A 26,669-nucleotide genomic window follows, 5' to 3' on the forward strand; every position below is an offset into this window, starting at 1 on the left:
TGAATTGAACTCTGTTGGTAGGCAAGTTGCTGGATAGGTCAATGCCGGTTTGGGTCTGTGAATCAGGAGCTGGGGCTCTAGCCCACTTGGTATCCTAAACTGTCTTCAGTGGCATCAATGTGGCAGTTTACTTCAACTGTAATATCCTCTCATTCAGTGAGCAGGTTCTTGCAGGGCTAGTTTCAGCAATATTTTCACTCGGCAGCTGTCCTTTGGAAGAATGGAACTTTTCGCAAATAGTCAGGAATAGCATCTCCCTCCACCCCCAGCACCATTATATAAAAAAAGCCAAATAAACTGGGGGAAAGATACTCTATAGTTTATTAATAGTTTAGTGCTTTAAAAATAATAATTCTGTATTATTTTCACCCCCTCCCTATTTTAGCCTATTGGAGTAAACAAGTTGACCTTTGCTCACAGAAGCCGGGCTCTCAAGTGTCTGCTCTGCCTGGCGGACCCTTGTGCTGTTGAGACCCTCTTCAAAAAGCCCCTAGAGGAAGTGAGGTAAGCAGAGTCTTGTTTTCCTTCAGACATACAAAATGCCAACCAGTGATGAAGTTTCATTCAATTTCCCCAAACACCTTGTTGGCTCCCATCCACAGCATGTGCAGTGCTGACAGTGCTGCAGACATGAAAGCCTCCCCCACCCTTCTCCCAAGGAATTCAAGGTGGAATATGTTGTGAGATGGCAGGCAGATCAATCACCCAAGGCTGAGCAGGAATTTAAACCAGAGCCACCATATCACACTGGCAGATTTACGAAGCTAAGATCCAGCCAGTGCATGGACGAAAGCCGGGTCCTGAATTCCATGCAACAACTCAGTGAAATTTTAGCATTTGAAAAAGGGCCCTGCATGCACAGTTTTGGATCAGGGAAAGAAAACACACCGTTCCTCATCTAGCTCAGTTTGGCTGCACAGACTGTTTGCACACAGCTGTCTTTATTAGAAGTTTGTAGCATTTTGGTTTCCCTGTTGTGAACCTCTACAATAAAGCACATTTCTTTTTAATAGGAATTTCCTGAAATGCTTAATTTTCCTTGCTCAGTTTGAAATTCTGAATATCCCATACACCTACTCAACGTTTCATAGCACTCCCAAGGAAGGAATGATCAAAGGCTTGTGGAAGAACCATAGCCACGAACCCATGGTAATATGGCAGGGGGTTGGAGATTGGAGGGGACAAAACACACATCTTTTTCTTCATGTTGTATCTTTTTTAATGCACAGGACATTATCAGGTACACAGAGAAGAGTAAGAAGTGTTTAACTCCTACGTTACTAATGAACAGCAAAAGTTTTCTCTGCTTTGGAATGATTCACAGTAACATGGTGTTCAATAAAAAATAAAATAATTTACTCATTGGTTTCAGGCAGTGAAACTTGTGGCAGAGCTTAGCTTGGAATATAAAGTGCACGATCCTTTACTCTGGAATGGTTTGCTTCAGAAGCTAATTACTTTCAACAAGGTAAGACTTCTTTGGAGAGGGAAAGGTCGCTCTATGTTTTGGTGTCCTGCGAGAAAAGCTTCCTAGTGCTAGTGCAGGTTTGGGTTCTAGTTAGTTAAATTTTATAGATTCAGGTACGTAGCCGTGTGTCAGGACTGGTCATTGTCCTCTTCAGATCACCACACAAATGCTTCTTGTTCTTTTATAACTTTTTATTGTTAACAAAACAATCTTATAAACGGTTCTTAACTATTCTTCCTCAGTGTCACTTATTTCAGATACCTTCTGAGCTCTGCTTCTCCATGACCAGCCACTCTCAAAATGGCGAAGGTGCCCTTCCCTTCGCTTTCCCGCTCTTTTTCCTACCCTCCTGGCTAGAGCTGGCTTGTATCTCCCCTCCTCCGAATCTGAGCTAGAACTGAACCCTTGCCTTTCCTGGGAACAGCCAGTCCCTCCCTGTTGTTCGCTTCTATTAGATTCACTGCTCTCCTCCCCCCCTTGGGGAATGCTTTCTCCCTCTGAGAAACTGGAAACTTCTAACTCTTCCCTGACACCGTGTTGGTCTGACACAGTTGAAATATATATATATATATATATATATATATATATATATATATATATATATATATATAAAATTTTTTTTTATTTTATTTTTTTATTTTCAGAAGGGGCTGTCTTCATCATTTAATTAACCAACTCAGGATGTGGTGATGGTCACCAAATTGGGATGGCTTTGCAAGAGGATTAGATAGATTAACAGAGGATGAGGCTCCCATTAGCTGCTAATCATGATGGCTGTGTGCTGCCTCCAGAATCAGCAGCTGTGTGGCTCTCAATAACTCTTGCCAAAGCACCTGAGTTGGGAGAGGCCTGTTGTGCTTGTGTTCCACCTGTGGGCATCCCAGCACCATCTGGTCGGAATTGATGTTGATGTTTTATGTTATAAGACACCTTGTATGTATTAGGAAAGGTGGGATAATTTAAAAAACAATAATGATAAAAACAAATCTATTCACTATTCATCCTTTTTTTCTATTTAGGTTATTCTCATTTGCCTCATTTCATTTCTCATTTGGTTATTTGTCTCATTCTCAGACCAATTAATGGGGGAAGATTGTATTGGGGGACGTCTTGAATTCCATGTCAATGTTTGTTTATTAACTTTTGGGTTTTCATAGACAAGCTAGAAAACTCAAAGGTGCATGTTATCCTCTATTGTCTGATAAAGATGGGAGAGAATTAAACAACACCATGCCCTCCATTAAAGTTGCATCTTAACAGTATCCTCTTGCTGTGCTTATACAATCCTTGAAAATGCCTTGTGTATTTCAGGTTCATTATCTGAAGAAGGTTTTGACAGAGGTTACTGGGATCTATTCCTTATGGCAGGTGCGTGAATTCTCACTCCCTCTCAAGCTGGAATATTTGCCCAACTTTAAAAAGAAATGTGTGTAGTAATTTGTTTATTTGCAGACAATTTAATATTTAATTTAATATTAAAAGGTCATTGATGTTACCGATTGCCTCCAAAGCACTGAGTGCCTTTCTACCAGCTGTGGCCCAGCCTGGACAGGAGGAGCCTGGTTGGCCTTAGTAATCTATGTACCTAGACTATATGTGGGGTTGCCTTTTTAAAACTCTTCAGAAATTGCAGGTAGTCCAAAATGCAGCTCCAAAGTTGTTCCAGTTAGGAGTTAAGATCACATTGCACTTAATGGTTTACCCACTAAAATGACTCCAAGTTCAATTTCAGGTTCAATTCAATGTCCTCATTTTTAAGGTGTAAAATATTTCGTTACTGGGACTGTAGTACCTGAAGGGCCGCTTTTCTCCACATGTGTCCCCCTAGACTCTTCAGACCTTCAGCAGAGGCCCTGCCTGAATGCCCTTGCCCTCGGAGGTGCAGCAAAGAGCCCGACTTGGCAGTGGCAGCATAACTGGGTTGCACTTTGCAGGGAGACTTACTGGGCAGTTAACTCGAAATAATTTGTGCACAAGGCAAAAATACTTTAATTTCCCCCCAAGCTTTTTAATCCACTCTTCATTGCTTTCCTGCAGCTTGATGTTTATTTTTTTATTTCACTGACTGCAGATGGGGTCCCCTGCCCACTGCTGCTAATCAGGGCACATTCATGGCGCCCTGTTAGCCTAGTACCGCTTTGTGAGACTTGCAAAAATGGCACTGGGCTTGCGGGGCGCTGTGAGCTGTTGTGTCCCTCTCAGCTGCCCTCCTGCTTGAGGGTGCTGAGAAGGGTGCAACAGCTGACAACGTGGCAAGGCGCCGTGATGCGCCCCTCCGCCAAACCATGCCAGGCCAACGGCCCCTCAGCCCCACCCGCCCCATGCTACACCGCTGAGTGGTGGCAGGTGACTCCCTACTTAAGGGGACAGAGCCGCAGGGGGTGGAGGTAACAGGATGTCCCAGGAGGTGTGCTGTCTTCCAGGTGCAAAGATTTACTATGTAACAGAGGTTGCCATGTCTTATAAAACCCATTGACCACAACCCCTTCCTTCTGATTCATGTGGGTACAAACAATACTGACACACACAGCCTTTAATGTATAGAAAAGGACTCTGAGAATCTGAGCAGGACGTTGAAGGGCCTTGGGGCATAGGTGGTTTTTTCATCACTCTTTCCTGTTGAAGGTCATGGCCCAGCAACAGAGAGGAAAACACTGGAAGTAAACCACTGGCTGCACAGTGGTTTTTGTTAGGGAAGATTTGACTTCTTTGACTGTGGTCTCCAGTTCCTTGAGAAAGGACTTCTGGCAAGAGTTGGGTTGCACATCACAGCAGTTGGCAAGAATGTTTGCTAAGAGTCTCACAAATCTGATCAGGAGAGCGTTAACCTATATTCTTGACAGGATCCACTAACCAATAAGTAGGGCATTCTCTCAGGCATTTGAAGATTTGTTTTAACTTTCCGCAGATTCCAAACTTCATCCTAGCTTGGCAGAATGTCATCCTGGTGCCGTGCCTTTCAGGTTAGCTCTGTTTCTTTGCTCTTGAATCATGCCACCAAATCATCACTCGATGCTTTTGTGCATTTTAGGTAGAGCAAGTAAAGTGAAGGAAAAGCCATCAAAATTTGGAGGGTGGATGTGGAATTCAGCATCTTGGTAACCTCAGGTTTCCAACAAAAGGATTCTAGCCTGTTTGGTAGCAAAAGAAGAGCCTTCAAAGCGTGTGCAAAATAACTGATGAAATCTCAGGCACCAGAAAGTGGGTCAGTGGGATTCCCAGCAACCATGGGGAGGGGCTCATAGAAACATAGAACTGTAGAGTTGGAAGGGGCCCCTGCAGTGTAGGATTCGCAACTGAAGCATCCATATAGAATCAATAGTTCAGTGCATTTCTCCTTGACCAACAAAAACAGAATATGGTTGTAGTCTTATATACATTCCTAGGCAAGTCCTACTAAACTTAAGTTTTACTCCTGAATAAACATGCATTGCAAATCATGTGCATTCTTAACTTATAGAGAAGTTTTTTAAATGTACAGTTTGGATTGGAATGAGTGGGCAGCAGAATAGGACAAAGTGTTTATTCATGCAGTGCATAATGAATGTATGGTATTAAAAAGCCACAGGATGTGCTCATGCTCACTGGCTTATAGGGGAACCAGACAAAATCATGGAGGAGAGGCCTGCCCAAAGGAGAAGTGATAGATCCTTGTTCAAAGGCAGTATGTCTCTGAATTCTAGTTGCTGGGGAGCAGCAATTGGGGAGGGCTGTTGTTGGCTTTCCTGGAGGCATCTGATTGGCTACTGGAGGAAGGAATATTGGCTCTTGGTCTGACCCAGCAGAATGTTTCTTAATTTCTTATAGCACATAATTTTTAATTCACATTTGCATACCCCCCACCCCCAATTTAGCCTTATTCACTTATTTGATCTTCTGTTCTTGCTTAAATACTATGTGGTATCTGGCCATCCTACTACAATAGTCACACATTACAAAGATCACTAGTTTGCTATACTGTGTATAGAGAGATTTATTTATTTGGAGCATTTGTATCTCGCTCTTCAGCCAACCAGACGACTTATATACCATCAAAGCAAGATGGTCCCTACCCACAGGCAAAGGGGCAGGGAGGGAAGAGGAATATCAAATCTCAGTCACAAACCTTTAAACAGTTGTTCCTCTATAGACCAGCTGGCACAGTTCAGGGGCAGGAGGTGCCTGAAGGAGCTGGGCCTCCAGCAAAGCTCTCCCACTGATGGCTGCCCCAGATGACAGTTGTGGGGAGAGGAGGCCTGATGGAGCTGACCTGTCACAGCAGAGCCAGTGGAGGGCGCTCTGCTTCACAGCTCTCACAGAGGTAGTTTGGATACTATGAGCTCATCTGCAGAGCTGAAAGCAATTGCTCTGTAAATCAAAAATTCAGTGTGTAGAAATCCTTTCACTATGTGTCTGTTTTGTTTTTAAAGCTTCACAGCCACCAAGTGCTAATCAGCTTGAAGCATGCTATGAGTCTTTCAGAACATTATTGAGGTAAATAAGCATCTCATGTGGGAGAAAGAGACACAATGTTTCCTTAAGAATTAAAAATTCCAGCACTCTGCATATGGAGCAGAATGAGGTGGCCAAATGGACCATACTACCTCAAGCTACAGGTGGGGAATAACACTTCTCCTATGTGTAAAAGCGAAAACCTAGCACATCATGGAGAAAGTACTTGCCAATTAAAAAAGCTAGCCTTTTCCCTGCTTTGCTGGCTTTATAGTTGCAGGGAATTTTAGTGTGTGAAAGCAATTTTCCATTGCTGCTCTTGCAGTTTATTTGACAGCTTCAGATGGCTTTGTGTGTGTACCAGGTCTGTGATAAGCAGTGCTTTTTTCACGGGGTCCTCAAGGATGTTGGCACCTCTTTTGTTGTTGTTAAAAAGTGTGGCATTTACTGTAACAACCTCATGGTGAGAACCAGCACCTATTTTTCTAGGGGAAGAAGCACTGGTGATAAGAGCATGAAAGGAACAACTAAATCATGAAAAAGTTGAATGATTAAAATATGGAATTAGTGTGTACACTTATGCATCAAGCTGTTAGGCCACTGAAGGAAGGTTGTTACTCTGTTAATTTATAAAATAACTGTAGCTGATTACTGTTTCCTCCACTTAATGGCTACTTCCCAAAGGTGTCCTCTCGTGGCTGATCTAGATCTGACTGGGATTGCAAAGCAGTATGCCCAATTAGACCTGCCAGCTTTCGCCTTGGGGTGTCTGTTGCTGATTCCACAACCTGAGAAAAGAGCTCAGCAGATTCAGGTGAGTGAAAACAGACACAAATAGTTGGTGTACTTCACAATCAGTTGGTGAAGCCCCTGAGTTAAAATTCTACAGTATCAATCTAGACTAAAGATGGATTGGGGGACCTGTGGCCCTCCATAAGTTTAGACTACAACTCCTGTCATCCTTGGCCAGTCTAGCTGGGGCTGATGGGATCATGCGAGTGAGAGTCCAACACATGGAGGGCCCAGCACACGTACACCCAGGAATTCCTAACACAGGCCTTATGTGTTCCACTTCAAGCGTTTATACAATCCTTCATGCTTTTTAAAAAAATCACCAGTAGCTCTGGGTTGGGAGTAGGTCACATCCACCCTGAGTAGATTTTGTATTTACAGTGGTACCTGCGGTTGCACACAGGATCCGTTCCGGAGCTCCAGTCGATCCCAAGGTGTGCGCATCCGGAGGTGCCGCTTCTGCGCATGCGCGCAGCACGGTTTAGCACTTCTGACATGTGCGCACGGCAAAACCCGGAAAAATACTTCCGGGTTTGCCACATATGTATCCCAAAGGATACATAACCGGAGGTGAGCCTAAGTAGAGGGGGTACCACTGTATTTGTGTTCTGTACACAAATGAAACACTCTTCTATTTTCTTTGACTTTGGCCTACTTCTGTTAAAAGAAAAGTTGCACTCCTTTCTTCCTCTAGTTTTATTTTGTGCCTATCAATTTAGGATAGCACTCTTGTGACGAAGATGATGTCACGAATCATAGAATCTTGGAAGGGACTCCAAGGATCATCTAGTCCAACCCCTGCAATGCAGGAATCTCAGCTAAAGCATCCCTGGCAGATGGCTACCCAACCTCCAGGGAAGGAGAGGCCACAACCTCCTGAGGGGGATACTGTTCCACTGTCAAAACAACTTTTACTGTCAGAAAGTTTTTCCAAATGTTTAGTCAGAATCTCTTTTAATGTAACTTGAAGCCACTGGTTCGAGTCCTGCCTCCCAAAGCTGGAGGGGGAAAAACACATGTTCCCTCTTCCATGTGACAGCCCTTCAGATATTTGAAGATGGCTATCATATCTCCTCTCAGTCTCCTCTTTTCCAGGCTAAACACACTCAGCTCCTTCAACCGTTCCTTCAACCGTTCCTCATAAGGCTTGGTTTCCACACCCTTGATCATCTTGGTTGTCCTCTGTCCTCCTCTGTACATGTTCCAGCTTGTCAACATCCTACTTAAATTGTGGTGCCCAGAATTGGACACAGTATTGCAGGTGTGGTCTGACAAAAGCAGAATATAGTGGGACTATTACTTCCCTTGATCTGGACGCTGTACTTCTGTTGATGCAGCCTAGAATGTTAGCTTTTTTTCCTGCTGCATCACACTGTTGACTCATCTTAAGCTTGTGGTCCACAGACCCCTAGATCCTCTTCACATGTACTGCTAGTAAACCGGGTGTCTCCCATCTTATATTTATGCATCTGTTTTTTCCTGCCTAAGTCCAGAGCCTTATATTTGTCCCTATTGAATTTCATTTTGTTAGCTTGCGCCCAGTTCTTCAATTGGTTACGGTCATTTTAAATTCTGATTCTGTCTTCTGCAGCATTAGCTTCTCCTCCCAGTTTGGTGTCATCTGTGAATTTGATGAGCATCTTAATTCCTTCGTCCATATCATTTATAAAGACATTTAACAACAACGGGCCCAGGACAGAACCCTGCGGCACCCCACTTGTAACATGTTTACAGGAAGACGAGGAACCATTAATGGGTTCTCTTTGGGTTTGGTTAGTCAACCAGCTACAAATCCACCTAACAGTTACCTCGTTCAACCCCCATTTTACCAGCTTCCTCACAAGAATATCATGGGGGACTTTGTCAAAAGCCTTACTGAAATTAAGATGCACTATGTCTACAGCATTTCCCTGATCCACCAAGTTTGTGATAGCATTTTTAAAAAATGCCTCTTCTGCATGAAAGCTTCTACTGCAAAGAATGTCGACTTTAAGACCCTGCAAAACTTTTTGCTGCAATATTCAGTACAGCTCCTATATAGGATTTCATAGTTTGTGAAGCTATTATCCTTTGCAACCTCTTTGAACAAAAGTGCTGTAAGAATCAAGAATATTTCTGTAATGTTTGTTTGTTCTCAGATGCTTTAAAAGATTTGATCCTGTTTTTCCCCACCAGGGCTTCCTATCCTTATGTCAGCTTGGGACTGTGTTACTGCAAGTAGAGGAGCACATGAACCAGGGTATAGTAGCTGGCTTTGCCATACAGGTACCCCAATTTCAGCCCTTTGGGACAAAATAGACAAGACACAGTTGATTCTTTCTCGTAAGCCGTGGACCTAACCAGAATAACTCTTCTACTGCTTTGCAGATTAGATGTCTGATTTTAGACTACATCATAAATGAGAAGTGTGAAGAGTTTCTAACCTCAGAATACATTCCATTCTTGAAGTTGCAGGAGATTCACCCTGGGAAACTTAAAAGCTTGGTAGAAAAACTTGTAGAAAAGAATAGGTAAGTGAGTGCAGAATTCTCAAGTTTCATTTTTCTTTGTGCTAGGAGGGCCTAATCCTACTCTTCTCCACAACTGTGCCAAAGGATGTTCCCAAGCCTTTGCTTATACGTGGAAGGGAGAGGTCTTGTTCATTTACAGACAGTACCAGTGAGCCACGTAGACACTGTAGCTCCTTTGTCGCTTCCTGGGCAAAGCAAGGGAGCAGCAGGCACACAGTGGAGGAGGAGGAAGCTGGTGGGCAGCTTGAGCACTCTTTCTCCCAAGGCAGATGATGGGCGTGGAGAAGGCCAGGAGCGAAAATAAGCATCAGGGAGCAGAGAGTGTACGCAATGCAGGAGGAGAGCAGGTAGAGAAGGAGCCAGCAATGGCAGAGACAGCAGTGGGTGGATCCACCGCCCCTCCAGAGGTCCAGATCCGCTGCCCCGCCCCCTGGCATGCTATGCTTCATGCAGTGGTTTGCCATGTGCGACATATGCAACAAACGCTGCATTGGATTGTTGTCTAAATGAATACATACCTCTCCCCGCACTCCCACTGCAAAAAAAAAGCCTACAGGTATTGTGATTTTAGAAAACACTTGCCTCTCTTCTCTCAGTATGCACTTTTTCTTTTTTGCATAGTTCAAAAATATTGATTTGTTTTCTGCTAATGACTGCGTGTGTATGTTTTATGCAGGATGGATGATGCAGCAGCCCTAATAAAAGGGTATCTTAAAACATCTAGAACTCCTCTTCCAGAGGACAGGACATCTTCAGATGTTGTGAAGGTAATAAAACTTTTGTTAAAAAAAAGTCAACCCACCATTAGTTCTCCTGAAACGCTTTCTATCTATTGAGTTTTAAATTTGTATCCTGACCTTTGTTTCAAAGGAGCCAAGAGCATCAACCAAAATGATTGAACAAAGTCTGAGAGCATCTTAGCTGAAACATGTTAGGCCATATTTTGTGTGCATCTGCAGGAAACAAAACTGCCAGTCTGAAAATTAAGATTCAGTAACTAATGAATTCTCAACATTTTTATTATTGTATCTATTTATAGCCTGCATTTTCTCCAGACCTGGCACAGAAGGTGGTTTACACAAATTAAAAGAACACAGATAAAAATGCAAAAAGCTAAAAATAGTTAAAAGGCAATTAAACAAATGTCTTTTATAATCTTTTATATGCTTTATCTTTTTGTATTTTATCTGTGTTGTTTTATGTAAGCCGCCTAACAGATGCAAATGTCTAATAGACATAGAATAACATACATACTTAAGGGACGCGGGTGGCGCTGTGGGTAAAACCTCAGTGCCTAGGGCTTGCCGATCGCATGGTCGGCGGTTCGAATCCCCGTGGCAGGGTGAGCTCCCGCCGTTCAGTCCCAGCACCTGCCAACCTAGCAGTTCGAAAGCACTCTTAAGTGCAAGTAGATAAATAGGTACCGCTTTATAGCGGGAAGGTAAACGGCGTTTCTGTGTGCTGCGCTGGTGCTGGCTCACCAAAGCAGCTTCGTCACGCTGGCCACGTGACCCGGAAGTGTCTCCGGACAGCGCTGGCCCCCGGCCTCTTAAGTGAGATGGGCGCACAACCCTAGAGTCGGACACGACTGGCCCGTACGGGCAGGGGTACCTTTACCTTTACCTTAACATACATACTTAGTACACATTCTGTTTCTTATAGAAAACTGAGTGGCTGGTAATTTCTTTTTCTTCCTTCAGATGTACTTCAACGAGCTGGCGTAGAAGTCTTGTCATTCATATATATGCAGAAAGCCGTTTATGAGGTCTCATTATCCTGTATAGCTATGCTTTTTGTATTTTACTTGGCTCTGTATTTAATTTGCACCAAAAATTCACTAAAAATAACTGTTACAAATCTTGTTTGAGATTTCTCTGCTTATGAAGAGAGAAACTTTGCCTAAAATCAAGGCAGTGCTAAGTTTCAGGGAATTACTGCATCCTTGTTGCACTTTGAAATTATTTGCAAATCCTATGATACTTTGATATCAAGACTGTTTTTACACTGCTTTTATTCCAGTGCAGATAAATCTGACATTAAACCCCAACATGGCAACCACAGTGTTTTGTCACGAGCCTGATACAAGCTAAGGGGTATTTCACCCACCCAAGTAATTCCACTGTCATTTCAAGATGGCAGAGTCAACTTTCCCCCAAGCCCTACCCCCCGGCCACTGCTCAACATACCACCAGACATCTCTGCAGCAGCAGTTCCAAGCTTCAGACTGTTGTTTGGTGCAGCAACAGTGCACAAGGCCTTGCACTGGATGGAATTACAATATGGACTTGTACTTTTTCAAGTTTTGTGAGGCTTCTCCCTTAGCTATTGAAAAAATATAGTTGCCTCTCTTTTCTCCTGGTTTTCAATCCATTGGCTTGAGGAACCACTGAAATACAGTGGTACCCCGGGTTACTTATACTTCAGGTTACATCTGCTTCAGGTTACAGACTCCGCTAACCCAGAAATAGTACCTCGGGTTAAGAACTTTGCTTCAGGATGAGAACAGAAATCGTGCGGTGGCAGCACGGCAGCAGCAGGAGGCCCCATTAGCTAAAGTGGTACCTCAGGTTAAGAACAGTTTCAGATTAAGAACAGACCTCCAGAACAAAGTAAGTACGTAACCAGAGGTACCACTGTACACTCAGTAGAATTTAATTTTCTGTCTAATATGTGAGACTTTGTTATTGCCTGCACATGAGGGTAGATTTGCAGTGGATTTAAGAGCACCTCCACCTTGCTTGGAAAAAGCCTTGCACTTCAAGGACGGCAAGCAAACGAGATGCGCTCTCCACTGCTACAAGACACTATGGCATATGTGGTCAGGCCTCAGATTTTCAGCTCTTATAAGGCCCCCTTGCTTGGCCAGATCAGCCTGGAAACTTTCAGGCTCAGGTGACGTTTATCCCAATATTGCTTTCTACATGTCCTGTACATTCGTCCCCCAGTATCATGGTTTCTTCAACTAGGATAGAGAACCACATACGTTATTCTCAGCAAAGGAATCCCAGCCCAAAACAGCCCCAACCTCAAGGAAGAAGACAGAAACAGGAAAGCTTAAGTGTGACCAATTCTTATGTTCTTATATTGCTGGACAATGAGCCCATTTGGATGGGGTGAGAGAGGTCACTTCCAACATCTCTCTGTTCCACACTGAATAAATTTATGTTGCCATTTCTATGCTATTTAACATAATACTTTCTCTTTTGGAGGGAGACTCACGGCCAAGAATAGACTCCAAAATGGCCACATGGCTGAGGTCCCCCCCCCCCCCCGTGTGCAATTCAGCATCTGGAAGATTCGAGAAATTCGTAACATGACTAGCTCCCTTTCTGGTGCATTCATCCACTGAGTGTAAAAGAAGAGAGGATGGAGACCTCTTTCAAGTTAATGTCATGAGTCCTGCTTCTAGCAGCAATCAGACATGGAGCTGCAGTGACATCAGAAGAGAAGCTGGTTCAGGGCTCAGAGCTGCTGCTGGACGTAGGGTGACCCCCCCACCTGAGCTGTTGGACAGGAGCCTCCCAGACTACCAGGGTCTATAAGGACCAGAGCCCCTCCCGCCACCCATGACCAGTCTGGCAATGCCAGGGCCTTTTCAGAAGGGAGATTGCAGTGTGCCTGCCTTCAGGCCACAGGTTGGCTGCCCTTCAAGGTTGAAGACTCTCAAAGCAGGGGAGCCTGGTGCCAGAGGCATCCAAGGTGTCTGTCTGTCTGCCTTTCTGCTCCCAACCTTTGCTGCAGCAAGCTGCTCCCTCAGTGCTCCCCTCAGCCCAGCAACCTTTGACCAGACATGCCTCTTTTTCTGTGGGATCCCAGTCTCGGATCAGAACATGACAAAAACTGTATTTCAGATGTATTTCAAGTTAGACAATAAAACTGTATTGAAGGGAGGGGGGTTAAACAGACATTTGTACACTTTTGTTACAAAACTGTAGAGCTACAATTTGTTGTAAAATCACTTTTTGGTCAGCAAACATTGCAAAATCTTTGTGTGCAATTACTGTGTATTTACAGGCTTCCTGTTAGTGATTTTCAATTATTATTATTATTATTATTATTTAGACAATAACATCACACACTCAACATAGGACATGGCTTAAGATAAATATATTAGTAAATAAATATTCTGAGAACATCTTTCCATAAATGAAATGTGCTGCTATACATATACAGAATGTACACAAATTGTTTCCTAGCCTTAGAAACATTAAAAATAGTAATGGAGAAAGAGCCCTTTAACCATATTACAAATCTTTACAGTACATTTTATACAAAACTGTTTTAAGTGCTACAGAAGTTTCATTTTCTTAAAAAAGTTTTTTTTTAAATAGTGCCTCATGAGCCCATCAAAATGGCAACAATTAATTAAATTGGAAGGCATTTTGGATTAAAAACATCTATTGTACTGACCATTACAAAACCTTTGTCATGAAGGAAATGAAGACACGCAGCAGCCAGAAACTGGAAGCACCCTTGTAACTGGGGGTGAGGAGCAAGCGAGGAGAGAGACTTTCTAACCCAGCTCTTCAGGTCCAACTGCAAAGTGTCCAAGGCACGCAAACTCCACAGAGGAGCCTGTTCCTGCCTTCTGATCCTGAGACTGAGCTCAGGGCTGGGAAACCTGCTGTTGGGATTACACCCTCTCCTCGTCCGAGACCTCTGGCTGTCCTGGCTGGGGATGATGGAAGAAGCAGGAGACCAACAACATCAGCAGGAGGCCACAAGCGCCCCATAACCAGGGTGCTTACCTGTTGCCACTTTCTGAGTGGTTCCCCGCATTGTCACACACAGGTGGGATCTTCACCTGTGCAGAAAGCATTTGGGAAGGGCTTAGGAGAGCTTGCAGCCCCTGCTCTCAAGCAGGGAAGCTCCATGGCCACTGCACACCTCCGGCCTCTCCTGCCATTCCTTGGAGCAAGCACAGCCCCGATATAAGAGCCTGGCCTTCATTCAACAGGGAAGGAAAGTGGGTGCAGAGGTGCATAGATGGCCACTCCAGAGAGTTCTGGTTCCTCCCGGAATGAAACTTGGCTGGTTCTGCGGCCTAGTCTCAGGGGTGAGTTCAGAGAGGGTGCGTCCTGTGAAGGGCACATCATATCTGTAGGCAGGCATCCTGAGAGGAGATGATGCCCCTGTCACGCAAGTCAGGCGATGAGGCCCTTAGGGAGAGGCTCCACAGACACTAGGTATTGCCATCAACCAGTACCCAAGTATAAAGAGAAGGTCGGATTCTGGAGTGAGTCCTGAAGATTGATCTAAAATGAGGATCAACATAGAATGTTCCAGAAAGGAAAAGGCCACTCCCGATAAACACCAAGGCAAGACATCAGACCAACTAATCATTGCTCAAGTGGGGCAGGCAAGCTCACTGGACTTTGTAGCATGCCTTTTGTCCGATGAGGGTTAGCTTTCAGTTACCTAAAGTTGCCAATGTAGACTTCCCCCACAGAAAAGCAAATCTCAATTACCGGTAGAACATGAGAGACTTAATCTCATGGTCATGTGTTAGAGGCCCACATTAGGCAAAACATTCCTGCATTGCAGGAGGTTGGACTAGATGAAGAGCAAAAAGTAATCAACGCCCAGGCTCTGGAGGATCGGAAATTGGCCTGAATACCCCAGGGGTGTTTTCAAGTTTGTCTCTGAAATGCAAATAAGTGTGCTGACCATCAAGGTGGTCCAAACAAGCCTGGAAGGGCTTAAACATGCTCAGGTTGGACACTGAGCAGAAAAGATCTGTTCGTTGTCTGGTGCTTTGAGCCTTAATTCTGTGTATCCTTCATAGCTTGGGAGCTGAAACACTGCTAGAAGACAGATGCCAGATTGTCAGACCTCATGGACAAGATTCTAAGAAAGTGCTAGTGACAGAAATCAGTGCAAGACAGAAAAGTAGGCAACAACCACTGAACCTGTTTAAGGGTAGTAGAAGGCACTCAAAATGGATCTACCCAATGACTGCTAAGGATCAGAGGCAGTGCCTGAGCATTGCTAGCAAACAAAGGGAAGTGTGGAAAATGGAGGCTGGAGTTTGGCATCAGATGCTGACACCCAGCACATCATTAGCATGCAGACACTTAAAACTTCTGGTACTAAGCTGCCAGCTGGGTAGTGTGTTATGGTTCTGGACAGTTAAGAGTTAACACTCCAGGAGCGTTCTTATCAACTGGGTGCATTGCCCACATGACCCAGGCATTTTCCTTTGATCTGTGCACTGTGGGGGCTGAGCTCTCTCTGGAGAGCAGTCTGTCTGAGAATGAGCAAGGTAGTTTCGTTTTTTTGTTAGAGGCAGAAGCTGCAAGCATGCAGCTAGATTCTGCAGGTTTTTCTTTTCTGTTTGTTATGCTTCTAAATAGTGTTAGAAAAGAAGCACTGGTGTCGAGCTGAGTTATCGAAGACACCACGTCGACACAGACAAGCCATTTTACACTGCGAATGAACTCTGCTATTATCCGGCAACTGAGGAGAGTGGCAGCGCGCGAGTGGAAGCGTGTGGGTGCCACTGGAGTTTGTCGTAGTGGCAATAAATCAAATTTATTGCAGGGCCGTTGCAGCAGACTCAGTGGGTCAAAGGATTAACGACCCACAAACTTTAACATAGTGAAATGAATTCACCTCTTCTCCCATCTCATAGATATTAATCATTCAGAAATGACCCAGGTACCAAGACTGCAGAATTCATTTAAGTTCTAGAGCAGGGACCAGATCTTCTGCTGTTTGCAGAAGTCCACAAGATTATCTACACAGGTGTGCTGGGTTCCAAGGCCCAGGCTAGATCATTCCCACAAACTAGTAATGTTTGCTAGATATTCATCTAGGCTACAAACTGCCCTTATGCAAGATGCATCTGTATGGTTCCTGGTATGCATTGAGATGCCATCTATAAAGGTACAAGATCCAGACAATGTCCTTTGTGTTAAAGCATCTGTACTGCATGTGCTGGACACAAAGTCTGTGTGTCCAGGCACCCAGGGGGTTAGTATACCAAGACCACAAGCAACCTGTAGTGGGAATAAATCTGTATCTCTGCCTGGTACGAAGACTTGGATGAAATGCCAGGACTCCATTATCATCCATTCAGAGAGACAAGAAGGTGCCTGCATTTAAACCACATGCCTCAAGTACAAAGAGGAAACCAGAGTGTCCTAGGTACCAAGATTGTCTGTACTGAGGATGCTCGTTACTGAGGATTGATCAGAGTGTGAGGCTGGCTGCACACGTGTTTCAGCACCAAGCTGAGGAGGGTGAACTGTGGAGTCATCGTGGATATGGAAGTCTCAGTCATCACTGGAAATGATGACACACTGGCTCTAGGCTGCCCAAAGCACAAGTTGTGAATGGAAGTGTCTGAGCATCCAAAAAAACCAGATTGCTGGGCCGACTGCAGAGGCAAAAACAGAGGTTGGAACCGATCATTGTGCAGTTTTGGGGATATGACAGCTCTTGCTATCAGCCTTGTGCCATTTTGAGCTCAAACACTGTTGGCCCCAGTCGGTATCATCACAAAACTTGGGGATTGACAAACCTGGCAGCACTTGGATGGGATACAAACAGGAGTTGAGGCAACAGCCTTCAGCAAGATGGTCACCCAACATAGAGAACTGTGGCTGGGCATGGGCCACAACAGGGTTCAGCCTGAGCGCCATGTTCCCGTCTGAAAAACCTTCCTGAGATGGACCTCAGCGGAACACATTTCTGTCAGGCACAGGGGGTGTTCCCACTTGAAAGTGGCACCCTGTAAGGTGCAGAAGCCACAATTTTGGACATTAAAAAAATGAAGGCAAAAGTATGGATTCCTGCATTGCAAGGGGGTTGGACTAGATGACCCTGAGGGTCCTTTCCAACTCTATAATTCTATGAAAGCAGATAGAAACTGAGGTACTCAAAAAGGAAAGTTTCCAAATTCAGTTCCTTCTCTCCTTTCTCGTTTTGGATGACACACATATATTCAATGACAGGAAATAAAGTGAAATGAAATATATTTTGAGGATAAATATTTGTAAAGAGAGGGAGGGAGGGAGAGAGTTTTGCTTGAAAAGAAACTGAGGAGAAAGTGGAGGCCCCTGACTTGAGGAAGTCAGCTGGCACAGGGGTCCCCTCACTCTGGAACAGGGCTGCAAGCTCTTCCAAGCTCCAGAACCTTCTGGAATGCTGCTGTGTGGTTGCAGATCCCGCCTACGTCACAGCACAGAGATCATAAGAGCATGAGGCGAGGAGGCCCATGGGCCAGGCCCTCACCTCTTGGCTTTGATCTCATATGCAGAAATCAAAACAGAACCCATTTTCCTTCCCTGTGCTCCCCTTGCACACACAAACACACGGCTGAGAGGGACTGCAGCTCACCAGGGAACTTCACTTGGTGAACGTGTACAATGCTGAGTTAATAATTACTGATGGGTAAAACACTAGGGTCTGTTCGTTTAACCTAGAACAGGTTAAGAGCTCTTTGAAATTTATACTATTCAAGCTTTCTTTTTATTTTCATGAGCTGGGCACAAATGGAGAGGTTAGGTACCTTTCTGAATCACACAGTGCCATTGGTTTTAGTAAATTAAACTGAGGCTGGGGCAGGGAGAGAGTTCTAGGCACATTCCATTAAGAAAACATTAAACACCCTCCTCCCACAATCCACATTTTGGACACAGTTTAGCAAAATGTCCATCACAGACATCACAGAGAAGATAGAAGCAGCCCACATACAGCATGCATCCACAGACCCCAAACAGTGGCATTCCCTGAGGTCCTGCCCACGCAGACCAGGTGCCCTTTGGAATCATGCCTATGGGAGACAGAAGCCATTGTTTCCACAGGAAACGATTAACAATTGGAAGCAAGTGACAACATGCATCAACAGAAAAAGAGGGAGGGATCTCTGCCTGCTGGGGCATGAGCGCAGGCAGGCGCAAGGCACGGGCCTCAGAGCAGTGGCAGCAACCATCTCTGCAGCAGTGGACACAAGGCAGGGCTTAGGTCCAGCCTTAACCAGCAGCACCGGGCTCCCGCATCATCCCCAAAAGCCCTTTCCTGTTTCAGCAGAGCCCTGAGATTACTGCAGCAGGTGTGCTCCTTGGAAACATTCATTGGTCCCCCGACCCCTCATCTTCTGGGGGCAGGTGAAGCTATCCTGGAAGATGCTATGCTCCAGAACGCTCCTGACTGCTGCCCCCAACTCCTTGACTGGTGCTGGACTGGCTGTGAGGAGGAAGGGGACTCTGCAGCCAGCCTGCTTTCCCTGCCCCCTCACAGCCATCCTCATTGCTGCCACTCCTTTGGACTTCTTTTGCTTCAAGGTGCCGTTTGCTTTCTAAGGCAGGCCCAGATGATCTCTGCAGGCAGCGGGGCTTGATGGCCCTCTCTGGGCTCCTGCCCAGCTGCAGGAGGTGGCAGAAGTGGCACGGTGGCTTGTTACGAACACTTTGTGGCATAGAGGCTGCAGTGCACACTGCGGAAGGTGCCTTCTCCAGTTGATCACTTCAATGGGTGAGCAAAAGCTAAAGACAATTGTGAAGTCCAGCAGAGATCGCGGGGCACAAAGACAGGCTCCTGCTCTCATTAGTCACCAACCTGGCCTGGGCCTGGAGGATCACAGCCTGAAAAGACAAAGGAAGTGCCTCGAGTAGGCAGCCAGAGGGGAGGGCTTCCACAGCGACTACAAGCGGCTGAAATGTAGCAACCCACAGTTTAGCCAAATCTGCTTCCCTGGAAGCCCCACACCCTGTGCAGTAGCGCCCGTTCCTTCTTTCTGCTTGGGACCTTGCCATGGGTTCTGTGCTCCTGCATGCACAAAGGCAGCTGTCAAAGTGACACGCCACCCCACCCCACCGCCCCACAGCCAGCACACTCCCAGCAGGGCCAGGTAAGAGCCTGGCAGGCTGCTCTGCCCGACGTCCAGCAGGAACACATTTCAGAGTTCGCCATCCCTCATGAAGCATCTATGCAGATTAAAGAGCTGGTGTCCCACCTACAACACCTTTCCTGCACACCTGCTGGAGCTGCTGACTTACCCACCATCTGGGTGCCTCCTGCTGCTGCTGCCGCCACCACAGCTGCCTCAGGACAGCTCAGGAGGGGGCTGGGAAAGAGCCCCAGGGCTTCCCCTTGCAGTAAGTCCCCCGGCTGATCCTGCAACAGCTCTCTGTGGGCCTCCCCTGGACCCAGGCAGAGTTGGTTTGCGGCTGCTGTTCCACGTGGCTCCTCCCAAGAGCGGCTGCTGCCACCGTGGCAATCCGTGTGAGGCAGGGGCAGCTCACAGTCCCGGTCCTCGGGAATTATGGAGATGCGCTGACCCAGGTCACATCCCCCCACGTAGCAGCCTGGCAAGGCAGAGGAGTCCTCTGGGCACGGCGTGTACTGCACGTTGACAGCATAGTCCTCGGCGGCATAGCAGCCAGGCTGAGTCAGGCAGCTGTTGCCGGCCACCTGCTTCTCTTCATAGAAGCAACAGGGCACAGCCTCGCATGTCCCCCCCTCTGTCCTAATACTGTACAGATCTTGGCTTCTTCCTGCCTGCGGCTCTCGCCCTGAGCCACACCCTGCCCAAAGAGGCGGCCCAAGAAGCAGCATGCTGCACTCAGCTGCCCTGCCCAGGGACTCCCGGGGCACAGGAGGGGCCTCAAAGCAGCAGGCGCAAGCCGGCTCCCGGAGTCCTCTGCAGGTCCGGCTGGCTCCCCCCGCCAGGCCCTCTAGCCCTCCCCCCTCGGGGATGGTGCCTGGAGGCTCCCGGTGCTCTAGCGAGGAGTTGCTGCTGTAGTTCATCTCCAGGCTGCAGTTGGAGAGCTGGTCCCCTGCGGAAGTGGCCAGCACAGGCAGGCAGTCGCTATCCACCACGTTTGGAGCAGGGGGCCCTTCCAGAAGAACCACGGTCCCTCTGCTTGCCCCACCCACCTCGCCCCCCCGACAGGGACTTTTGCTGCGGTAGATGTACGGGTCATAGTCACTGCTCAGGGAGCTGCGGAAGGTGGAGCAGCTCCCATAGACTCCCTGGTTGCTGACCTCGGTGCAGTCCACCATGGAGTCGCTGGAGGAGCAATGGCAGGGGCCTGAGCTGCTGCCGCTGCTGCTGCTGCTGTCGCTCCCAGGGCCGTCGGCCAGGTAGCCGCTGCAGACGGAGCGGTGGCCGTGGTAGCAGCTGAAACTGGAGGTGCTGCCGCTCTCCAGGCGGGAGGAAGGCGCAACGTGGACCACAGGGGCGAAGAGCCTGCCGCTGCCGCCCCCACCGCCCACAGGCTGGAAGGCACGCGAGGGGCCCTTGGCAGCGACGCCCAGGGGCAGCTGTCCGTTCTGCTCTGGGTAGCTAAGGCCTTGGAAATAGTAGTGCTGGAACATGGTCTCGTACTGGGAGAAGCAAGCTGGCTTGGAGAAGTGGTGGCTGCTGAACTTGGGCCTTCGAAAGGTGTGAATGGCTGGGTAGGCCCTGTGCTCCACCCCGCACTGGTGCGCGTTCAGAGCATGGTCCAAGTGGATGGGCTGGTAGCTCCGGAGGAAGGCCGGGGCCTCCCCGTGCCGGTCCACTGTCAGGACGGTAATAGGGTTCCCGTGGGGGTCCATGCTGGTTCGTGTGGGGTAAGTGGTGACCTGGCTGGCTCTGTGAACTCGGCCCGGGTAATGGACGGGCAGGATCATGCGCTGCTGGTGCTGACGGCTGCGCATCTGATTGGCGAGTTCGTCGCACACCTGGCCGGTGGCACCCTTCTTTTGCTCTGTGCAGAAAGATGAAAGATGAGTCAGAGAAGGCTCTTGCAGCAAGGGCACGGGGCACCTGCCCATCAGACGTCCCTACAGACCACCCAAAGAACTCCGGGGGGGGGGGGGAGAGACTTCAACAAAGATGTCCTACCATGCTGGAAGGTGCATTTCCCCTCCCGTTCCAGCTCTACTCCCAAGTATTTGTCCATTTAGCCTTCCATGGAGATGAGAGCAAGAGCCATCTCCCTTGGTGGGCAGGAATGGACCTCATCTTCCTCTTCCCCTGGGACACGTGCAGTGCTACAGAACTCGGCAAGTGCCTGGACTCACCAATGATGTTGTGGCGGCAATGCGGGCAGGTGTGGTGCTGCAAAAGCCACGGGTCCACACACTTCCTGTGGAACCGATGAGCGCAGGGAATGACACGCAGCTCCTGTGGAAGCAAACGGGAGCTGAAGGGGTGGAAGCAGCCATGGATGGGGCCTTTATCTAGCTGGCTTCTGGCTCATTCAGAGCAGCTCAGAGATTGGGCTGGATGCGGCTTCTCAAACCAGGACCAGGCACACATCCTGGCAAGCTCAGGTGACAGGGAGATGCTCAGCCAGGTGCCCCCTCAAAGGGCAGCAAATGGCATGAATAGGGCCCAGAGCCCCTTTTCCTTGCAGAACAAGCCCCCCCTCCACCACGCAGCCAGGAAGACTCTTGTGTTGCAAGCAGATGCCACGGCACACTCAAGATACTCAAAACACCCACCAACAGCAACAGGGAGGCCAGCTGCCTTGCTAGAAGCTTCTGATGAAAAGCAGCGCAGAAAGTGTTAACACCCTAGATCAGGGGTAGGCAAACTAAGGCCCGGGGGCCGGATCTGGCCCAATCGCCTTCTCAATCTGGCCCACGTACGGTCTGGGAATCAGCGTGTTTTTACATAAGTAGAATGTGTCCTTTTATTTTAAATGCATCCCTGGGTTATTTGTGGGGCCTGCCTGGTGTTTTCGCATGAGTAGAACGTGTGCTTTTTCTATGGCAAAGAAAGGCCACCTGCTCTCTTTCTCACCTCCCCATCCAGGTACTTCTCGAGGCAAATGGCGCAGTCAGAGGTGGAGCTGCTGCTCAGCGTGTCCAGGGCACCGCAGCTGCCTTCGCTGGGCCCTTTCAGCTTAGACTTGAACTTCCGTGTCTCCATCTTCTCAAGGGCCTGCACAGCAAGCCTGTTCATGGAATTCTGCAAGAGGAGAAAGACAAGGGCATTCCTGGGAAGCAGAAGCGGGGCAGCCCCACAGTGGCAGCCCCCGTTCGCTCAACCCCTGCATCACATTCTCAGCGCCAGGGTCAGGCCCAGGGGTAAAGCAATGGCTGGGGGTCTGTCCAGGCATGACACATGCCGTGAAGTGGGTGGGAATGGACTTATCTCCTCCTTTCCACCGGGCCACAGTATGGACTTCCTCCAGATGTTAACGGAATCACAGAATGGTACAGATGGAAGGCACCCCCCAAGGGCCATCACAACTAATCTCACGCTGCTGAGCCCCAGCTCCCCTCAGCAGCAGCTCATATGGCCAACGACCAGAGACAATGGGGATCTGAGGCCAACATCGGGCGGGGGGGCTGGAGCTATTCCCCACCTCAAAGTAGTGCAATGCAGGGCCTGTCGCCTGCAGAGAGCCCATCCTGAAGCATGGAGGATCTGGGCAACACCCCTCCCGGCACTGTGTGCCCCTACTGGTTGCATTTGCACTTGGGGCAAGCCTCCCTCCCTCCCTCCACATTTAGGATGGCACTGACTGGCACTCACTGAGGATCCACATGCCATGAGGCTGTCCCTGCCAGCAACTCAGGCATGGCTGCCAATGGGACCCTCCAGGAAATGCAAGAGCAAAAGCAATCAACATTAGCACGTCAGGAAGGCCTTGAAATTACTACAAATGCATTTGCCAACAATGCCATAAACCTGCCTGTGCTAATTAAACCAACTCCCAAAACATAACCTAGGACATTTCCAGACTACATTGACCAGCCAAATGAAAGCAGAGGTGATCCTTGGAGGCCGCCTTCAGTTCCCAAGCCAGAAGAGGAGCCACTTTTCTTTTCACCCAGAGACATTTTACCCCAGGGATCTTGAGCAACCCTGCATGTTTCTACCCGCTCCCTCCAGAAGGTGCCTTTTCCCCTCTTCCCTTTTAAATCCCTCACCTTCTCCAGTTCTTTTTGTCTCTTTGCAGCCTGCTTTCCCACTGCAGGAGCCTCCATCAGGACAGGACTGGTGCTTCGGGCTTTGCTGAAATGGCTGCTGGTGGTCATGGCAAGGAGGAAGCCAAGAACTCCCGCCTGGCCAGCCCTGGGCACCCAAGAATCAGGGCAGACTCTAGGCCCACCTCACAAAGCCAGAGGCAGCAGTAGGGCAGGTCTGCCCAGAAGGCCCCTCACACCCCAAGGCCAGCGGGGGCCAAAGGATTTCTTGCCAGGAAGCTGCCTGCCGCCCCCTTTCCAGAGCAGCCCCTCTTCTCCAGAGGAAGAGATTCACCTTCCCAGCAGCTCTTACTTACCTGGCTCCGGCGCTGCTTCAGTTTGATCTTGACCAGAAGAACAAGGCACACGAGAGAGACCACCACGAAAAAGGCCAAGAAAATCCCCATGTCGAAGTATTCGGTAGGTTGCTTAGAAGAAAAATCAGGGAGAGGAGGAGGAGGCAAGAGATGGACAAAGATCAGCAGGGTTAGCTTTTTTCCAGCTCAATGGCATACACCTTTTGGATGCATTCAAAGCAGGCAGAGATTTTTCAGCTGGCAGCAGCAGCAGCAGCTAACATGTTGAACTAAAGTGGAACGGTTAAAGTTTGAGGTAGGCCACACCCAAAAGACTCCAAAAGGAATCCCGAGGTTTCAGAGTTTGCTGAAAGCTTTCATAAGAAATTCTCCAGGGTTTGTGCATGCACAGAACCTGTTTCCTATTCCTCTCATAAGTGTGTGTTTGCTGTTTGCAAAGATTTGTCCCTGGCTGGAAGTGAGCTGAATGCCAGGTGAAACCCCACCTCAGAGACCTGGTTCACAATCCTTGCCTGCAACGTGCCTTGGGCACAAAAGGTCCGGGTTCAATTCCTGACAACTTCAGGTAGCACCGGGAAAGATCTGTGGCTTGAAGAATCGCAGAGAAGCTCACTGCTCGGCAGCGTCAATGATACTAAACTAGATAGACCAAAGGTCTGACTCTGCATAAAATAGTTCTCTGTGCTCTCACTCTGTGAAAGGGAATTCTACATCCCAAAGCCTGGTGCTAATTCAGTCCATTTCTCTTCTGTGATGCATCAAGAGTTGAAATCAGCACCCTTCCCCATTACTAAAATCTCTGAGCAAACATTTTCATGACTGAATCAAGCCAGCTTTAGAAGAAGAGGGCTTTCACATATGAAAGCCTCAACTTTTCATTGGGAAGTGATTTGCTCCTGTGAGATTAGTTTTCATGGAAAGGCACTTTCAAAGACCCCACCCCACCCCCAATACAAGGACTTTGCCCATTCACTCAAGTGCCTTCTTGAGCAACCATCACCCACCTGCCCACCAAGACCCAATCCCCCTGCCCAGCCTCCTACTAGGAATTGCTATGTCCACCTCCACAAGCCTCTGTCTGGGCTGGCGACTCTTTCTTCCACTAGCTACTGGCTTCAGGGCATCCACTGATAACTGTGCCCTCTTCATTTGGAGGTGACAAGACTTCTTGGGGAGCAGCCCACAGAAAGCCCCTGACAGGGGCCTGCCGGGTCGCCTTACCGGGGGAGGCCGGTGCTGAATCCTGGCACGGGCAACCTTCTGCTTGTTGACAATGTTCATCAATTTGACAGCATCTGCTCCTTTCACATACACAATGGGCCTTTTCAGGGGGTCTTCCAAGCCCTGGTTCAACTAGAACAAAATGGCGAAAGGTTAAGCTACTCCCCGCAAATCAACCTTTTTCTGGCAAAGAAGCAGATTGCAGGCTCACCAGGAAACACCAGTCCCCCATCAGCAGAGGACCAACAACTGTACAAACAAATGATGAGCACCCTCCCCTTTCACAGTACAAACACACTTGATACTGCATACCTGGTCAATTGCATCTGGGTTCTCAGATACGTCAAAGATGACAGCTGTGGCCCCTCTCTGAACTGCCCGCTTGGCCTACAGGAAGTGGAGAGGGAAAGATGGAGGGAGAGAGAGAAAGAGAATCAACTCCAGCCCCGCTTGCCTTCCCAGCCTGTCAAGAGCAGCTCAAGGAGAAGGAAAAAAATCCCCTCCCAAGAAAGGCAGCTCCTTGCACTGGCCACAAGAGGTCAGCCATGAGCTGGACAAGCCTCCACTTGATGCCCAAAAGCGCTTTGGGCAGATCATCTCCAGTGGCAGGAACTGCCCCTCAAATCCCATGTCATCCCACGACACAAAGGCCACAAAGGCCGCTGCTCTTCAAAGGAAAACTCAACCCTCTGCAGTGTTGCATGAAGTCTTTCCCTTCCTCTCCGGCCTTTTGTGTAGTTTTGAGCACACAAACTGTGCCCAACAACCTCATCCTTGTCCACCCCCTCCTGAAAGGGCACACTAGCCTAACCTACTTGGAGAGGGGGTGCAAAAAGGAGATCTCAAAGCACATCATTCTCAGAGCCACCCTGCCCCTGCTCATAAAACAACACCGGCACCCCACCCCCCATCTTCAACTCTTTGGGTCTGCTGCTGGAACAGTCCAGGGCAGTTATGCCAAGGCTGATGCCACCTCGACGATAGCTCCTCTGTTGAGTAAGAACGGAAGCCAGGATGACACACACACACACACCCCACGCCTTTGCCCGGCTTGAGAGCCCCCCACCCCAGAGGGAGAGATTTGGGTGGCTTGCCCAGGCGGGGAGGCTCCACTCCTGCATTCCAGTGTGCTCCGCGCTCCACAGCTTCGCTGCAACTTGGCCTGACCTTCCAGGTTTCCCTGGCAGGAGATCAAAGCAGAGAAGCCACAAACACACCACAGAATGCAGAGTCCTCCTCCCTCCCTCCCTCCCTCCCTCCCTCCCCTTCCATTTCCTCCTCTGCTCTGCTCTCAGGCAAGCTTTGAAGCCACAGGAGCAGCAGCAGCATCGAGCAGGCTGGAGCCTCAGCCCCCTCCATGCAACTTGGCGCAGGAGGGATCTCCCGCCAGCCCACCACCTGCTTGGGGGGTGATGGGACTACACAGGTGGCTGCCTGCCTGCCTGCCCCACCACAAGAAGGAAGAATAGGAAGAGGTGAAGGCCTTCTCCCTCCCCTCCCTGGCAGGGTAACTGAAGTGCAAAGAGGCCTTTGATAGCCCCCCCAGCTGAATCCCTCCCCCGCCGGAGAGAAGCGACTGGGAGGGGAGGGGAGAGCTAGAAAGATAGGCAAGTGGTGGTCCTTCACCTTCCATCCCTGGAGGGGGGCTGCTCTCCTCCTCTGCCTGCAGCCCAGGGCTCCCTGTGGATGGGCTATAGGTGAACCCCCCCTCGAAAGAGGAGCTGGGTTGGCCAGCCTTCAAACAGAGGTGCTTGGAAAACTGCCTTCCCCAGGCCTTTTGACACTTGGCTCAAAGTATCCTGGAGCCCAAATAAGTGAGAGCAGAGGAGGGGGTGTTTGCGGCCCTCACACAGCTTCGGGCAAAGGAGATTCCCTGGCAACCTCCAGAGCAGCACGGGGGGGGGGGGGGCAGCTTGGCAGGTTTTTGCTCCAGGTCCAAAAAGGAAAGGGGGCAGCTGCACCCTGGGCTGCCCGCCATGCGCACGGATGGGCTGGACAAAAGCGGTGCCCTCTTTTCAAAGG

At 48.5% G+C, this 26,669-nt stretch overlaps 3 protein-coding genes across 5 annotated transcripts in view; 1 reads left to right on the plus strand and 2 right to left on the minus strand.

Moving 5' to 3' along the window:
* The window catches only part of KNTC1 (kinetochore associated 1), an 86,370-nt gene extending 73,994 nt beyond the window's left edge, over positions 1–12,376 (plus strand). For both annotated transcript variants that reach the window (XM_083589657.1, XM_083589658.1), the window contains 11 exons: positions 386–504; positions 1,014–1,149; positions 1,373–1,468; positions 2,780–2,836; positions 4,377–4,431; positions 5,878–5,941; positions 6,584–6,713; positions 8,867–8,956; positions 9,059–9,201; positions 9,878–9,968; positions 10,902–12,376. In XM_083589657.1, the coding sequence (XP_083445783.1) occupies positions 386–504; positions 1,014–1,149; positions 1,373–1,468; positions 2,780–2,836; positions 4,377–4,431; positions 5,878–5,941; positions 6,584–6,713; positions 8,867–8,956; positions 9,059–9,201; positions 9,878–9,968; positions 10,902–10,925 (1,005 nt within the window). In that variant the 3' untranslated portion in view covers positions 10,926–12,376. The remainder of the gene's footprint in view (positions 1–385; positions 505–1,013; positions 1,150–1,372; positions 1,469–2,779; positions 2,837–4,376; positions 4,432–5,877; positions 5,942–6,583; positions 6,714–8,866; positions 8,957–9,058; positions 9,202–9,877; positions 9,969–10,901) is intronic.
* RSRC2 (arginine and serine rich coiled-coil 2) overlaps positions 1–26,669 on the minus strand; it is a 220,960-nt gene that overhangs the window by 89,967 nt on the left and 104,324 nt on the right. The gene's annotated exons all lie outside the window — the stretch shown is intronic.
* The window catches only part of ZNRF3 (zinc and ring finger 3), a 72,457-nt gene continuing 58,845 nt past the window's right edge, over positions 13,058–26,669 (minus strand). The window contains exons 3-9 of one of the 2 annotated variants that reach the window (XM_083589947.1): positions 24,960–25,034; positions 24,648–24,779; positions 23,427–23,537; positions 21,938–22,105; positions 21,214–21,316; positions 19,203–20,897; positions 13,058–18,788 (exon numbers count right to left, since the gene is read on the minus strand). In XM_083589947.1, the coding sequence (XP_083446073.1) occupies positions 18,751–18,788; positions 19,203–20,897; positions 21,214–21,316; positions 21,938–22,105; positions 23,427–23,537; positions 24,648–24,779; positions 24,960–25,034 (2,322 nt within the window). In that variant the 3' untranslated portion in view covers positions 13,058–18,750. Of the gene's footprint in view, positions 20,898–21,213; positions 21,317–21,937; positions 22,106–23,426; positions 23,538–24,647; positions 24,780–24,959; positions 25,035–26,669 lie in introns of both variants that reach the window. The other variant, XM_083589946.1, reaches the window with a different exon arrangement.

This window comes from Podarcis filfolensis (genome assembly GCF_964270895.1).
Source record: "Podarcis filfolensis genome assembly, chromosome: 16".
Lineage (NCBI taxonomy): Eukaryota > Metazoa > Chordata > Lepidosauria > Squamata > Lacertidae > Podarcis > Podarcis filfolensis.